Source organism: Hippopotamus amphibius, chromosome 4 (genome assembly GCF_030028045.1).
Source record: "Hippopotamus amphibius kiboko isolate mHipAmp2 chromosome 4, mHipAmp2.hap2, whole genome shotgun sequence".
Lineage (NCBI taxonomy): Eukaryota > Metazoa > Chordata > Mammalia > Artiodactyla > Hippopotamidae > Hippopotamus > Hippopotamus amphibius.
This window is the reverse complement of record NC_080189.1, coordinates 98327988-98345802: the sequence shown is the minus strand read 5'-3', so window position 1 is coordinate 98345802 and position 17815 is coordinate 98327988. Positions and strand designations below refer to the sequence as shown.

At 40.3% G+C, this 17815-nt stretch overlaps 2 protein-coding genes across 6 annotated transcripts in view; one reads left to right on the top strand and one right to left on the bottom strand.

The window, feature by feature from the left end:
* Positions 1 to 8306, top strand: part of ABCB4 (ATP binding cassette subfamily B member 4) — a 77657-nt gene extending 69351 nt beyond the window's left edge. For all 3 annotated transcript variants that reach the window (XM_057732781.1, XM_057732779.1, XM_057732780.1), the window contains 4 exons: positions 974 to 1171; positions 2655 to 2861; positions 6366 to 6512; positions 8069 to 8306. In XM_057732781.1, coding sequence (XP_057588764.1) covers positions 974 to 1171; positions 2655 to 2861; positions 6366 to 6512; positions 8069 to 8275 — 759 coding nt within the window. In that variant the 3' untranslated portion in view covers positions 8276 to 8306. The remainder of the gene's footprint in view (positions 1 to 973; positions 1172 to 2654; positions 2862 to 6365; positions 6513 to 8068) is intronic.
* Positions 8307 to 12690: 4384 nt separating this feature from the next.
* The window catches only part of CROT (carnitine O-octanoyltransferase), a 44016-nt gene continuing 38891 nt past the window's right edge, over positions 12691 to 17815 (bottom strand). For 2 of the 3 annotated variants that reach the window (XM_057730182.1, XM_057730181.1), the window contains exon 18: positions 12691 to 13566. In XM_057730182.1, coding sequence (XP_057586165.1) covers positions 13446 to 13566 — 121 coding nt within the window. In that variant the 3' untranslated portion in view covers positions 12691 to 13445. The other variant, XM_057730183.1, reaches the window with a different exon arrangement.

The window sequence follows — 17815 nt, the reverse complement described above, 5'->3', positions numbered from 1 at the left end:
TGATCTCCACCCTGAACTCCTTTCAGGGGGTGCTGAAGGTCGGAGGCTGTAGCAGTTTGTGACTTGGTCTTCGTAGAGGCAGGTGGCAAGTGGCAGCTTTTCGTTGGCAGTCGTAACCATAGGATAAACTTGTAGTGATGACACTGACATTTACTTCCCTAGCTTTGCGATAGTTACAGGGCCAATAATATTTGGCCAACTTTCCTGGCGTTTTCCAGTTTCATAGAGGGGTTGCAAGGATTCTAAAGCTGAGCCCATCACAAGTAAAAAAAAACCCCATATCCAGATGTAGTCGACCTGAATAATTTCCGTGAAAATTGTGAGTCATTTCTGCATGGAAGGTATATGCCTAGAATTCTGTGTGTAACTGCATGCGCAGTTTGGTGTTCATCACGTGTTGTAATGACTGTGTTACAGCTGGTAAGAAGGCCACTTTATTCAGAGTAGGCGGAATAATCCTTTAGTATCTCCAAACGCAGATCTCGGTGTTCTCTGTGTTCTTTGCGTAACACAAGCCGCTGCAGATCTTCGTGCAGGTGAAGCAGCGTGGGTAAAGCAATGGGGACCTGCATAACCTTTTTGGAACTTTCCCAGGTATCTCGTGTTCTGAGAAGACTGCTGTGTCCGGTGAGGGAGAGAAAGAGAGCCTTTGAGCCTTGAGCCATTGACTTGGCTCCAGCCACAGAATCACATGTTGAAAAAACTAAATATCTGTCTTCATTGAACCAGAAATTTTGAGTTTAGATAATAGCTCTGTAATATGACACTCTTTCATCTAACCTGTACCCCCGGCTCCCATCTTCATTTTATATAACTTGCTGCCAGTACTGTCTGGTGCCAGTACTTGTACTCAATATGCTTTTTATGTTTCTCTGCTAGAGTGTTTGGTATAGTTTCTTTGAAATTATGCTTTTTGTTCCAATAATGATCAGGCCAATTATAACAGCAATGTAAAAAATACCTGTTTTTTTAGGTTAGGTTTGAAGGGAATGTGACACTTAACGAAGTTGTGTTCAACTACCCCACCCGGCCGAACGTGCCAGTGCTTCGGGGGCTGAGCCTCGAGGTGAAGAAGGGCCAGACGCTGGCCCTGGTGGGCAGCAGCGGCTGTGGGAAGAGCACCGTGGTCCAGCTCCTGGAGCGGTTCTACGACCCCTTGGCTGGAACAGTGGTGAGCACACTTTTTAAAATCAGTAACCTGATTTAAGGCAAATATTTCCAGTGGCTAAACCAATATTCCCATCATAGAAAAAACTGGACAAGACCTATAATCCTAATTGATACAGTGACCACATTCAATAAACCACAACCTGGTACCCACCGTCAGACAGATCTATGGGGACAGTAGGGGAGCACATCTGACGCTGAGTGTCGTTCAGAAAGTACTGAGTAGGTAGCTGATCTGCACCCTGCCCTGGGCCTTCTCGAGCCAGCCGGATCCTCCTGCGTGAACACTCACTTGCTTCCAGGGTTACAAAAGTAAGCCACACACTCCTGCCCGCGTTCTGAGCAGACGCCCAGGACTCCTTCCCCTCTTCCTTCTGCTTTGCCAGCTCTCTCTAACCCTGAACTCCAGGCTCTCTCTGATTGTTGCCTCCAGTCCTCTCATACTTGGCTTTCAGCACTGATGTGGTGGTGTCTAGCCCCTGGCCCTCCTCCACAAGTGGAGACTTGGCTCTTACGAATAATGCCTGCATCTCCCATTACCTTGAGATGGTACCCCCGACCTAGCCCAGGGAGCCTACTCCCATTTATAGACAGTCACCAGAATGTTGAACCTTGTTGAGTGGTTTCCTTGGGGAAAATCTTACACTTCCACGATTACAGTTACTCTGGAAGTGTGACTATGTACGCAGACCAGCTCAACAACACTCTGTAGGTATGCTGTGCTAATACGAAGGTGGGAGTGTCTTCCTTCAGCGGGCAAGACTAGTTGGACTTGTGTGTCTCCCCTGGCCCTCTGCGTTGCTGGAAGCTGTATTCTCACTAGCACATCCACAAGGCTCCTCTGGAAGCATCCTGCCTCCTGCGTACAGCAGACAAACAATAATCAGAACCACCATCAACAAAACCATTTTCCCAAAGATGAAGATACTGCCCTTTGAGCTTGTCCACGTTCCGTTGAACTCTTGTCCTTAGTGCCGTCAAAAAGAGAAATGGGGGAGGTTGAAGGCTGGGAGTTCTCAGGGGAAAGAGAGGTAGAGGTAGGACAGGAGATAAGCAACTTTCAGAATCTGGGGCCATGCTGCTCGTCTGTTTTCCTGGTGTGCCTGGAGGAAGGGGATAGAGCCAAGGTGAAAGGTTGGAGTTGTCCAGGGGACAGCAGATATGAGCAGAACACCTGATTGCGTACTTCTTAAACCCAGATGATGGTACACTGGATGAGGGCAGATAGGAACAAAGAGAGTCATGTGGAAAGATGGGACCAAATGTGCTACTATTTTGCCAGGTAGGACAAGAAAGGGATGGCCTAGACACCATAAAAAAAAAATCATTTTGTCGGCTGTGTTGGCCTCCAACAGCGTAAGAGCTTACAGGCTGTGAGGGTTGGTATTTCACTGCTGATGCCACGTGCAACCGTCCTCCTAGTAACGTACTGTTTAGTGGGGTTTTTTTTTAAGCCTTTTTTATAGTCTGTGGACTTTGGTTTTCAGCTCCTAGATGGTCAAGAAGCAAAGAAACTCAACATCCAGTGGCTCAGAGCCCAGCTCGGAATCGTGTCCCAGGAGCCCATCCTGTTTGACTGCAGCATTGCTGACAACATTGCCTACGGAGACAACAGCCGGTCTGTAAAAATGCATGAAATTGTGAGTGCCGCCAAAGCAGCCAACATCCACCCTTTCATCGAGACCTTACCCAACGTAAGTGAACTGGTGACTTCCGAGGATGAAGTCAAAATCAACTCTGCAAACTGTTTTCCTCCTCCAATAGTTCCCAAAGTTATACTTCAAAGTCTTATAACAGAATTTGTCTTTGTGCTAGCACTGTGACCTTGCACAAGACACGGGAGTCCGTGATACCAGGTTTCCTTGTTGGTAAATGGGAGTATCGGCCACGGGGTCTACCTTGTACAGATGTTGTGAGAAGCAAGTGAGATGATGTTAAGTCACCTCAAGATGGTGGTTGAGCACTGACATAGATACCCTACCAAATGTACAACAGACAGCTCGTGGGACGCTGCGGCATAGCACAGGGAGATCAACTCCATGATGGGTGATGACTTAGAGGGCCGGGACAGGGAGGGTGGGAGGGAGTCGTGGGAGGGAGGGGATATGGGGATATGTGTATAAATACAGCTGATTCACTTTGGTGTACCTTAAAAATTGGCACAACAGTGTGAGCAATTATATTCCAATAAAGAGCTGAAAAAAAAAAAAGGTACAAACTATTAGATGTAAAATAAGCTATAAGGATATACTGTGTAACATGGGGAATATAGCCAATATTTTACAATAACTGTAAGTGGAGTATAACCTTCAAAAATTGTGGATCACTATACTGTCTACCCGTCATTTATATATCAACTATACTTCGATAAAAATTTTTTTAAAAAACAAAAAACGAAAAGGTGGTTGTAGGCTGCATTCAGACTGTAGCTATGCTCGCTTTATCCCTTATGGTACTTTCTTTTTGAATTAAACATTTTATTTTGAGATAATTATAGATTCACATGCAGTTGCGAGGCGTACAGAGATCATCAGTGACATCTTGCAAAAACACTCATACATATCGCAGCCACGGTACTAATTTGCTACAGGCCACTGATCTTGCTCAGGCTTCCGCAGTTTTACTTGTGTGGATTTGTATACGTGTGAATTTAGTTCTATTCGGTTTTATCGCATGTGTACTCACGTATCCACTATCCCAGTCAAGATATGGAATGTTTTCATTACTACGAAGATTCCTCCTGTTGCTTTTTTTTTATTGGTTGTGTTGGGTCTCCTTTTGCTGTGCGCAGGCTTTCTTTAGTTGCGGTGAGTGGGGGCTACTCTGTTGCAGTGCGCGGGCTCCTCATTGCCGTGGCTTCTCTTGTTGTGGAGCACGAGCTCTAGGCGTGTGGGCTTCAGTCGTTGCAGCACATGGGCTCAATAGTTGTGGCTCACGGGCTCTAAAGCGCAGGCTCAATAGTTGTGGCACACGGGCTTCGTTGCTCTGCGGCACGTGGGATCTTCCTGGGGCAGGGATAGAGCCCGTGTCCCCTGCATTGGCAGACGGATTATCCACTGCACCACCTAGGAAGCCCCTCATGTTGCTTTTTTATAGCCACACACCCCTCCTCCGCACCCTTACTCCCCACAACCCCTGGCAACCACTAACTGTTCTGTTTCTGTAATCTTATACGTTAAGAATGTTATATAACCTTTGGGAGATGAGCTTTTTCACTCCCTGAAGCTGTTGTGTATAACTAGTTCATGCCTTTTGACTGCTGAGTCGGGTGGATCCTTGGTCTGGATGGGCCACTGCTTTTTAAATTTTTATTGGCGTCTAGCTGATGTACAATGTTGTGTTAGTTTCAGCTGTACAGCAAAGTAAATCAGTTATATATATACATGTATCCACTCTTTTTTAGATTCTTTTCCCATATAGGCCATTACAGAGAATTGAGTAGAGTTCCCTGTGCTGTACAGTGGGTCCTAATTAGTTATCTCTTTTATGAATGGTAGTGTGTTTATGTTAACCCCCATCTCCCAGTTTATCCCCTTCCCTTACCCCCTGGTAACCATAAGTTTATCTCCTACATCTGTAACTCGATTTCTGTTTTGTAGAGAAAAGGGAACCCTCCTACGCTGGGAATTTGCTGGGAATGTAAACTGGTACAGCCGCTGTGGAGAACAGGATGGAGGTTCCTTAAAAAACATAAAAATAGAGCTACCACGTGATCCACGGCCTTTTTTTAACTAGCTGCCTGTTGAAGCACATCTAGGTCGTTTCCGGTTGGGCTAATAAGAATAAAGCTGCTATGGATATTTGTGTATCGGTTTTAGTGTGACCCTGAATTTTTAGTTCTCTGGGATAAATGCCCAGGAGTACACTTGCTAGACCATATGGTAATTGGTTGTTTAATTTTATAAGAAACTGACAAACTGTTTTCCACAGTGTCTCTGCCGTTTCATGTTCCCACCAGCAAGTATGAGGGATACAGTTTCTCTGAATCTTGGCCGGCACCAGCTGTTGCCACCACTTTTTTTTTTTTACCATCCTGATAGATGTATCGTGAGATCTTACTGTGGTTTTAATTGGCATTTCCTAACGGCAGAGGTTGTTGGATGTTTTTTATATAGTTATTTGCCTTCTATATTTCCTCTTTGGTGAAGTCGTTTCATGTCTTTTGCCTCTTTTCTAATTGGATTATTTTTTTTTTACTGTTAGTCTTGACAGATTTTTATATATTCTAGTTACTAGCCCTCTGTTGGAAATGTAGTTTGCAAATATATTCTCCCAGCTTGTAGCTTTTCATCCTTTTAACAGGGTCTTTTGCAGAACTTAGGTTTTTAATTTTGATGAGGTCCAAGTCATCATTTTTTCCTTTCACAGATTGTGCTTTTGACGTCAAGTCTAAGGACTCTTTGCCTAGCCCTTGGTCCTGAAGATTTTCTCCACTGTTTATTTTCTAAATTTATGGTTGTATGGTTTAACTTCCTGCTCCATTTTGAGCTCATTTTGGTATGAGGCTGTTTTTCTTTAGCGTTTTATTTCTGTGGCGAGGACCTGTACTCTCCCATTTCCAGCCCCCAGCACTTCCTATGTATTACCTCATTATAGCTGCTATGACTACAACCAAATGGCAGTGAAATCAATATGGATTTGAAAACTAAGGTAAGAGGTCAGTGAAACAGCTTCACAGTGACTGGTAACTTGATCTTATACTGAGTGCTGTGTGTGTATTGTTTTCTCTTGATTATAAATTCCTTAAGGGTAAGAAGAGAGGCAAATTCATTTTTATACTACCCACAGTTCTGGCATAGTAGGTAGTCGGTAAATATGTAAAAGAATAAACTAGGCTCCATGTGAGTCATGTGACTATTTCAACTTAAAAATGTTAAACCTTAACATGTAACCATTTTAGGACTCCAGTGACAGCAGACCACTGAACATTTTGATAATGGTAGGAATTGGAGAATTTGTTACAGAATACCATTGAAAACTAAGGTCATTAATTTTCTAGTTTGATTTTGAAAAGGAATGTCCTATTAAAAAATTAAATGGGCAACTTGGTAGTTGTTATAGAAACTTCTTAGTGATTCTAAGTATTTTCTTAGAATGTTAAGTGTTAAGAAGTGTTAAGAAGTAAAAGTTTATTCAGTATACCATTAGAATTTTTCTGAGATAGAACTTTATTAACTTTATTAATGGTTAACTTGCAGAAATATGAAACACGAGTGGGAGATAAGGGGACTCAGCTTTCAGGAGGTCAAAAACAGAGGATTGCTATTGCCCGAGCCCTTATCCGACATCCCCGAATCCTACTGTTGGATGAAGCTACGTCAGCTCTGGATACCGAAAGTGAAAAGGTATGACCTCCTACCTCATGTCCCATGTAATTTATAAAATAGAACTTTTTTGTGCAATCAACCATGAAAAAAATAAATACACAAACAGCTGATACAAGTCAATATCAAAAAAATAAATAAAAACCTCAATCAGGAAATGGGCGGAAGACCTAAATAGACATTTCTCCAAAGAAGATATACAGATGGCCAACAAACACATGAAAAGATGCTCAACATCACTAATATTAGAGAAATGCAAATCAAAACTACAATGAGGTACCACCTCACACTGGTCAGGACGAACATCAAAAAGTCTACAAATAATAAATGCTGGAGAGGGTGTGGAGAAAAGGGAACCCTTCTACACTACTGGTGTAGAAGAATGTAAATTGGTACAACCATTATGGAGAACAGTATGAAGGTTACTTGAAAATCTAAAAATAGAACTACCATATGATCCAGCAGTCCTACTCCTGGGCATATTATCCAGAGAAACACATGGTCTGAAAGGATACACGTACCCCAGTGTACCCTGCAGCACTGTTTACAATAGCCAGGATATGGAAGCAACCTAAATGTCCATCAACAGAGGAATGGATAAAGAAGATGTGGTACATATATATAAGGGAGTGTTACTCAGCCATAAAAAAGAATGAAATAATGCCATTGGCAGCAACATGGATGGACCTAGAGATTATTATAGGAAGTGAAGTAAGTCAGAGAAAGACAAAGAACATTATGATATCATTCAAATGTGGAATCTAAAAACTGAATCAAAGGAACTTATTTACAAAACAGAAATAGACTCACAGAAAACAAACTTATGGTTGCCAAAGGGGAAAGGGGGAGGGGTAAATTAGGAGTTTGGTTTTAAAGTATACATACTACTGTATATAAATAACCAACAAAGACCTACTGTATAACACAGGGAACTATACTCAGGATCTTGTAATAACCTATAATGGAAAATAATCCAAATATATATATATATATATATACACACACACACACAACATATGTAACTGAATCACTTTGCTGTACACCTGAAACTAACACACCATTGTAAATCAACTATATTTCAATAAAAAAATTTTAAAAATAGGTAAGCACAGAAAAAGTAAACAAACGTAGATAGAGTTATTTTGAGGTAGAATATTTTTATTTCATCCCTTCCAGTGCTTTCCAAATTTTCAAAAATGACCACATATTACTTGTATAAACAAAAAAAGTAGTTATTTTTTGCACTTTTCATTTGAATGCTTTAGCACATTAATAATGGAAAAACTGGGAAATAAAATACTCAAAAGTGAAGTAGTTAAGTTTAAATCGTTTTGTGACTAGTCAGAAAATTTAGACTTGTGAAGATTACTTCGTGTGAGAATCCGTTTTTATTATAAAGAACATAACTTTATGCAAAGTTGATTATGTAGAAACACATGCGTAAAGCTAAAGATGTAAAGAAAGAAAGGAAAAGTAATTTTCTTTTGTACGGATGGTAAAATATTTAGATTTCCTTTACAGTTAAAAGTTATTTCTACAACTTTTAGGATGAGGCTTCTGTTCTGATTTATTGACAGGTTGTCCAGGAGGCCCTGGATAAAGCCCGCGAAGGCCGCACCTGCATCGTGATCGCGCACCGCCTGTCCACCATCCAGAACGCAGACTTGATAGTGGTGATTGAGAATGGCAAGGTCAGGGAGCACGGCACACACCAGCAGCTGCTGGCACAGAGAGGCACCTACTTCTCCATGGTCAGTGTCCAGGCTGGGACACAGAACTGTTGAACTCTTGTTATAGTACATCTTAAAAATAAATTCAAATCATTCTATAGCTTTTTTCTGATTTAGAGACTTCTTTTATAAGTCATCATAAAACACAGGTATATCTTATTCCACAACAACTTAGAACATCCAATTTTGGGTTGGATATTACAGCATTTGAAATTTAGGAGTTAAAAGCAGTATCTGGCTTGATGAAGTGTGGAAACAGCCCAGCTCCAAGTTACCAAAAACATATGGAGAGAATATTACTCAACCATCAAAAAGAATAAAATAACGCCATTTTCAACAACATGGATGGACCTAGAGATTACCATACTAAATGAAATAAGTCAGAGAAAGACAAATACCATATAATATGACTTATATGTGGAACCTAGAAGAAAATTTACAGATGAACTTATTTACAAAACAGAAAGACTCAAGAGAAAGGGAGGGGAGGGATGAATTTGGAATTTGGGATCAGCAGATACACACCACTACGCATAAAAGTAAACAGCAAGGACCTACTGTATAGCACATGGAACAATAGTCCATATCTTGAAATAATGTATCATGGAAAAGAATCAAAAAAAAAATATGTATATATGTATAACAGGGTCACTTTGTACACCTGAAATGTAAATCAACTATACTTGAATAAAAAAATTTAAAAAACATTGAGAGGGAACTTCCCTGGTGGTGCAGTGGTTAAGAAAATCTGCCTGCCAATGCAAGGGACATGGGTGCAGTCCCTGCCCCAGGAAGATCCCACGTGCCTCAGAGCAACGAAGCCTGTGCGCCACAACTACTGAGCCTGCGCTCTAGAGCCCGCGAGCCACAACTACTGAAGCCCCTGTGCCTAGAGCCCGTGCTCCACAAGAGAAGTCACCACAATGAGAAGCCTGCGCACCGCAACGAAGAGTAGCCCCCACTTGCTGCAACTAGAGAAAGCCCACACACAGCAATGAAGACCCAGTGCAGCCAAAAATAAATAAATTAAATAAATAAAAATCATGAATAAAGTGAAGGGCAAAATTTAGGTGTATAAAATTGTAGAATTAAGATTTAATACGATCCCTATCAAATTACCCATGACATTTTTCACATAAGTAAAATAATCCTAAAATTCACATGAAACCATAAAAGACACAGAATTGCCAAAGCAATCCTGCAGAAAAAGAACAAAGCAGGAAGCATAACCCTCCCAGACTTCAGACAGTACTACAAAGCTATAGTAATCAAAACAGCGTGGTATTGGCACAAAAACAGACATGTGGATCAATGGAGTAGAATAGAAAGCCCAGAAATAAACCCACACACCTATGGTCAATTAATCTTTGAAGAAGGAGGCAAGAATATACAATGGAGAAAAAGACAGCCTCTTCAGCAAGTGGTGTTGGGAAAACTGAACTGTCATGTCAGTCAGTGAAGTTAGAACATACCCTCTTCACCATACAGAAAAATAAACTCAAAATGGCTTAAAGACTTAAACATAAGACATGACACCATAAAACTCCTAGAAGAGAGCACAGGCAAAACATTCTTTGACAATCCGTACCAATGTTTTCTTAGGTCAGTCTCCCAAGGCAATAGAAATAAAAACGAAAATAAACAAATGGGACCTAATCAAACTTACAAGCTTTTGCACAGCAAAGGAAACCATAAGCAAAAGGAAAAGACAAGCTACAGAATAGGAGAAAATATCTGCAAACAAAGCAACCAACAAGGATTGATTTCCAAAATATAAAAACAGCTCATACAATTCATTAACAAAAACCAACAACCCAACTGACAAATGGGCAGAAGGCCTAAACAGACATTTCTCCAAAGACGACATACAGATGGCCAACAGGCACATGAAAAGATGCTCAACATCGCTAATTATTAGAGAAATGCAAATCAAAATGACAATGAGGTATCACCCCACACCATCATTAAAAACTCTACAAATAACAAATGCTGGAGAGGGTGTGGAGAAAAGGGAACCCTCCTACACTGTTGGTGGGAATGTAAGTTGGTGCAGCCACTGTGGAAGACAGTGTGGATGTTCCTCCGAAAACTAAAAACAGAGTTACCATGTGATCCAGCAATCCCAATCCTGGGCATATATCCAGACAAAACTATAATTCAAAAAGATACATGCACCCCTATGTTCATAGCAGCACTATTAACAACAGCTAAGACATGGAAATAACGTAAATGTTCAGCAGCAGATGAATGGATAAAGAAAATGTGGTACATTTATACAATGAAATACTACTCAGCATAAAAAAGAACAAAATAATGCCATGTGCAGATGCAGCTACGGATTATCATACTAAGTGAAGTAAGTCAGAAAGACACATACCATTATGTTATCATTTATATGTGGAATCTAAAATATGACACAAATGAACCTATGAAAAAAACAGAATCATGGACACAGAGAACAGACTGGTGGTTGCCCAGGGGGAGAGGGTTGGGGGACAGCTGGAGTGCAAGGCTGGGGTTAGCAGATCTAAGTTTTTATATACAGAATGGATAAAGAACAAGATCCTACTGTACAGCACAGAGAACTATATTCAATATCCTGTGACAAACCATAATGGAAAAGAATGTATGTGTATGTGAAACTGAATCACTTTGCTGTACAGCAGAAGTTAACATTGTAAATCAACTATACTTCAATTAAAAAATTAGTTAAATAAAACTAGAATTAGAAAAACTCACAAAGGGAAAATTCTTATGGTCCTGATTCACTGGGTAGATGATAGGGTAGTTTGGGAACAATTTTCCTTGTTACAAAGGAAAAAAATTATCATTCAATAGCCTACTCTCTCCCTTCGTAAATTTTCAAATTATTCTATTAGAGAATTGAGGTTTTAAAAAAAGGAACGTATTCCCAGCTTTATCATCAGATTCCAAGAGAAAATGGAACTGTCCTTAGAGAAGCTAACTGTAGGTGCATATTTGTTCTATATAAAACAACAGGCATATTTTTTATTGGAAAGAAACATCAATAAAATCCTGTTTCTATAAGCACTGCATTATTTACAAGTAATTTGATTTTCCCAGAATATGAATCCACTTCTATAAGAGGAAATATGTTTAGATGGAGAGCAAAAAGAAATATTCTAGGCAACCCTTGGAAGCCTACCACTCTGAAATGTTTTTTCCTTAATTTACTGAAGCAATAACCATTCTCACTGCTGTGACAAGTTGTTTAGGTCTGTCATCTACCCAAATCAGGTCTTCCATATGAATAAACCACATACTACTAAGAAATTTTTCAAAGGTAACCATGTGTAGCAGTAGACTGAATTTCAGTTAACCAAGAGAAGAGTGGGGCAAAGGGTACATTACCACAGTGACTCAAGGTGAAAATGCAAACTGCTGTGTAAACATGCCTGATAAGGATCATGGAGCATTTATTTGCTCCTGGAAATTCTGACTTAGTAGGTATGGGTAAAGCCCAAGAATCTCTTTGTAAAAAGCGTTCCAGATGATTCTTAACTTCAGGCAGATTAGAGAAACATGTTAAAGCATGAGTGAAAAGGTTTCTCTGCAGGAGGCGATCAGCTTCTAAAACACCCAATTCTTTAGGTGTTACTTAAAAACAACCAAATGGCACTAAGTGGCTTGGCAATCCAGTCAACTCTTGTTCTAGTGAGTAAAAAGATCCTGGTTCAGATTTCATCTTTCTGTTCTATATTAGCTGTTAAGGATACATCACATGCTATAGAAGCCAACTTTGAATGTTTTCACAAAGCAATGATAATAAACCAGCCTTATCAAATCAAAGCATATGAAAATGTAACCAAAAAAGGACATGTGTTATATAACCAGTGCACTAAATATATTGTAATATTTGTGGTAGATTGCTGCAAAATGGCCCCCAATAAATCATGCTGTCTCGTGCCCACTCATTTACATTTACAAAGTCATTTACAAAATTACTTTGCTGCTCCTCTTACCATGAGATAAAACCTTTTCCCTCCTCCGCTTGAACTTGGACTGCTCTTGTAACTTGTTCTAGCCAAGAGCATGCAGAAGGGACATCATGTGACTTCAATGTGACTTCAGCACCAAGGTCGCAAGAGGACGTCTACCTTTCACTCTTGGAACATTCCCACTGCCCAGTACGAAGTCCAGGCTAGAATCCTGAACGATCAAAGACCACTCAGAGAGAGTCTCAGCCACCGCGTCCCCAGGCGGTGGGGAGGCTGTCTCAGCCTCCCCAGCCTCCCCCAGCAGCCTGGTGATGGCAACGGCGTGCCTCACTCAGACGGGACGGCAGCAGCACCATCCAAATGGGCACAGTCAACTGACATGACCACAAGAAGAGGTCAACTGTCTCACGACCGTAGGTTCTGCATGGTTTACTGCACAACAATACATAACTGGTCAGAAAGTAGAGGGTCAGACACGAATGAGTCACTCAAATACAAAACAAGAAGCTGTATGATTCTGAGAATTTTATTTTCTGAGAGTAGGAACTACAAAATTCAACCAAGGGAAAAACAATCCTGCGAATCTGATTTAGTATTTAATCCTTTTAAAGTCACTAATTTTAAATATAAGTGCTTTAATTTCATATTCACAAAACTAATTATAACAATATACTATAATAAACTTTGTTAGGGTTTTTTGTGTGTGTCGGAGGGTGTAAATTCTTAACTACAATCTAATTTGTCTGTCTGTTCAACAAACTTTTTTTCAGATTAAACTGTAGTGGTCTTTCCCAAATAGAGTAGGCTTATACCCCTGTGGTGAATGTGCACTCATTGATTTCAGGGAAATTAGCATCCAATCATGTATTTCATATCCTTTGGCAACTGGAAAATGTTAAAGTGCTTGAGACAGACTCTACCATGATGTTCGGAGAGAAGATTTATAACCTATACAGATACCGACGAAGGGATTTAAGACTTAGATTTGCATTGCTAAAAATCTGTAGATTTGCATTGTTGAGGCTAATCTTAAACTTTGCATAGTTCTATAGTCATATCATAATTTGTACTGCTTCTGCGTTAGAGGAAGCTTAAAAATATTTCTACTTTCTATGTCAGAATACCTTTAGAGAGCATGATTCTACTAATTTCTACATGTGACGTTTCCTTCAGTCAACATCCCTTCCTATCTCGTATCACCAACCAAACTCCTGGCATCCAGTTTTATGATGTATTCTGTTAAGTGCTTATTAAATGATTAGTCTCTAAAGGTGAGCAACGTTCACCAGGTGCATCATATCTTGGAAAGCACGAAAAGCCTGCTTAACTAGCTTCTCTGCATCAGTCTCCAGACATGATTTCCAGGCTGTGCAGGCCACAATAAACCTGTGAAGCGCAAATAATAAATGATTAAGTACAAATGCAAAAATCAGCACAAAAAGGCTCCCATAGTGATGGTGAACAGAGCCATGACCTTTACTCCATCTAGCTGTTCATACATGAAATGTGATTTCTTGCTCACATGAGGGAAATGTAACCTGACACAACAGAAAGTACAGCCATGTTTACATGCAATGCTAGGAACAGCTAATGTACTGCATGACGAGAGCCTAAGGACAAAAGGGAACAAAACACTAGCCAGAGCTCGAGGGCTCTGGAGTCGGGTCTTATTGTGTTACTAAACAAGCTCACCTCTTCCTATAAAAGACCTTCCTAACAGGCCCCAAATGGAATGAGTTAGAATATGAATTCATGCCACTGTCTGCAATGAAACGAGCTATTTTTAAAGAAGAATATAGTGCTTGAAGAGAGTAAAAAAATAATAATAATAAAATAGAGAAAGAAGGATAAGAGGAGAGAAAGGCTGTTTCTAGCAAAGCCAGAGAGAAACTCTTGAAACCAAGATAGGCCTTCTACCACCATGTCCTTCTAGATCGTCCTGAGGAAGAAATCCCCTCTCTGGCAGGTGATAAAAACGGTCCCAGGAAGCTGAAAGATAGGCAAGACACCTGGCTTCTGGTAGGCTCAGAGCTGAAACCTGGTTACTAACTCTCTCGCAACTAGCCTTCCCCTTTCCAGACACAGAAACTTTCTACAACAAAACATGCATTATGCTCAAGTTAAAACCAAAATGTTGTGTAATATAAAGCTTGTGGACGAGACCATGTAATTTCACATCACTAAAAATTACGACAGGAAAGTACAGATCTTTGACATGTACCTTAGATTAAAGCAGAACGAAATAAAACCATGTTCTGGCCCAGTACATAATGATGAAATCAATGTTCGAGTGGATTATATCTGCTGAAAGGTATACAGCAACCTACAGAAAGTCTTGCCTTGTTTTCACCTAGTGATCCAGGATCAGTAGGCATTTTCTAGCTACACTGTGCATATGCTTCTCAAATATTTAGTAAGATCTAAATATTTCTCTGAAAATATTAATTTCTATTTGTGTTAATTTTTTTTAAATTCAGTTATATTTTTAAATTAGAGAAAGAACAATCATTCCTACCTGCACAATTCACAGAAGAATATACACAGATGCCAAAAAACAGAGAAAATGTTTTGCTTCATAAGAATTCAGGTTATTTTTGCCTGTACAATTTGTACAGACTGCTTTAAAATGCCTAAAGTTGGCACTGATGTGATGAGACAAAGAAAGATATAATATTATCATTATTTGTAATGAGAAAAACTGGAGAAGAGTAGGGAAGTGGTTAGATAAATTCTGGACATCTGTAAGACTAGACATTACTCAACCATTAAAATACTTCAAGGCATATTTCATGGCATTGGGAAATGCCTGAGATAACATTAAGTGAGAATGCAATCCACAAAAAGACACTAAAATATTTACAATATGATCTAAATTTGTAAAAATTACACACACACAATCTATGCACATTATACATTAGAAAGATAATGGCCTTATGTCTTATAATGGAAATGTTAACTTTGTTCCTATATTTTTCCATATTTTACAAATTTTTTTTTACAATGAGCATGCAGTACATCTAAAGTAAAATGCTACTTCAAAAATAAACCAATTTTCTTTAGGTCACACATTTTCAAGCTTAACAATGAATGAAAAAATTCCTTTCAGAGAATTTCTATGTATTGATATTTCATTTGAAAACTATTTTGGGTGTATACAGAGTAATGACTCACAAATGTACACTTCGAGCTCTGACCTCTTTTCTGAGCTGCAAACATATATCCTACTGCCTACTGGCATATCCTCTTGTATATAAATATAAATTATAATAAATTCCTGTATTAGCAGAAATGTTGAAGTTACCATGTACAGAACAAAATTGTTGATTCTACCCTAACATGCCCATATGCCCCCTAATTTTCTCCATCTCAGTAAATGCCACCATCAGAATCAGCCATCCATCAGGAAATCTTACTGGTTCTACCTCCAAAATCTCTCTCAAATCCCTGCACTGCTCTCCACCTTCAGTATCAACTGCCTCGTTCAAAGTATCATCCGTGCTTCCTCATTTCCTTCATCTCATTCTTGCTCATATTACCGTCCACCTAATTTATACTGCATATAACAGCCAAGGGTCCTTTGCATATGTAGATAAAATATGTAAGTTTCATGCTTAAAATCTGTAAAATGCTCCCCATTATTTTTAGGAGAAAATTCAAACTCCTTAACATGTTACAAAGCCCTACATCAACTGACCACCCTAACCAAATCAGTATCTCCAGGAGTACTGTTTTTAAAGCTCTCCAGGTGATTCTCATGCGTACTCAGGGTTGAGAACACTGCCCTCCCTACCAGACTTAGCTCTTGTCTACCCCTCCTCAATCGCTTCCTCTACCACCCTCGCACTCAATTGTTAATGCATAGCCTCAGTGCCTCTGTCCCTTAAAATCCCATGCTCCTCCCTCCCCTCAGACCTGTATACTTATGTTAAACAACAAAGTCATTGCGGAACACTGACTGAGTGCAGCCTATTTATGAGGTATTGTTAGAGCTACGGATACAAAAATAAAGACCAAGTTCTTGTGGGTTTCTTTTCTAGGAAGGAAAGATAGGTAACAAACAAAGAAATACACAACACACACACACACACACACACACACACACACACGGTGGTTATAAATGTTAAAATGCAGCAGCTGTGTGTGGGGAAGGGGGGAACATGCTATTTTAGATGGTCAGGGAAGGCCTCTCAGATGAGAGCAAATATCTGTATGAGGTAAGGGAGTCATCCTTGCATGTATTTGAAGGAAGAGACCACTAAGCCGAGGAAATCATGACCGTGAAGGCCTTGAGGAGGGCGCCTGCCTGGCATGTTCAAGGCACAAGGCAGCCAGTGTGGCTGGAGGGAGAGGGAATCAGTAGCAGTGTTGCAGGAGACAAGGCCAGCGAGGGAGAGGAGAGCTAGGTCACGCAGGGTCTCACAGGGGGCCTCTGGACCTTGTGTGAGTGAAAGGTAAAGCCCTCCGAGGGTTCTGAGTAGGAGAACAATACGACCTGCGCTCCACTGGGCCGTCGGGGCTGCTGTGCAGAGAATGGTCTGTAGGGAAGGCAGAGTGGGAGCGAGGAGACCACGGAGACCCTGCTGCAGTGACCTCAGTGGGAGAAGACTGTGGCTGAGCCTGGGTGGCAGCGCTGGAGAGGCGAGCAGGGATCAGAGTCTGCAGAGCTGTTTTCCTGGCTGTTTGTAAGACGAATTCCTTCACACCCTTCTCAGCCCACTGTCCCTCTCAGACACCTCCCCTGACCGCACACTGTACAGAACAGTGCTCCATCTCTCTACCAGTCTGTCTCTATGACCATATCAACTTGATCATTTCCTCTGCAACATCCATCCCTGTTTGCAGTTATCCTGCTTATCTGCTTGCTCTTGTTCCTGTTTCCCAAGTAGAAAATACATCTGTAAGAGAGGGGATCTTGTCTGTATTGTGTTCTAAACACTAAGACCATCCTCACCACACTGTAAGTTCTCACTAAATGTTTCCTGAATGAGTGAATGGACGTTCTGTCCCAGGATCATTAAAAATATATTTTTCAAAAAGTCAAAGAGACTGAAGCATATCTGGCCTCAACTCCTATCACTGCATGCAGCATAAGATCCACAATTTGTCAGGGAATATGTTAGAATCCTTATTCTCTGTATATGATGATGATTTGAGACCTCTATTATGAAAAAGGATAATAAGATCCATGTTTAACCTTTATCATTCAACCTTTAATTTGTAGGTTACTGTATAGAAACTGAATCCTATGGGAATACATCATCTAAGATTTAGATGCCAACAAATACAAGCACCTCTGGTATCCACAAATCATGCCTTATGTGGAGACAGACAATAAAATTTTGAAGAAATAACACTGACTGTAAACTCTTTAAAAATGAAAAACAGAAAAACAGTATTTTAGAAACTGAAACATGTCAAACATTATTCCCACTTTTCACATTACACCTGAAGTGTCTCTCAGCGTGCTCTCCTCTCATGCACACAGTGCCCAATGTAGCCCCATTATTTTAATTCAGGGTCCCAAGCTTTGACAGACCCCTGTGAAGAGATGGCCAGACTCTGTGAGAGGGGACCTTACAAGCCTGTCTGTCAATTCCCTATTACCTTGTTCTCCACCTCTCTTTCCCCTACCAGG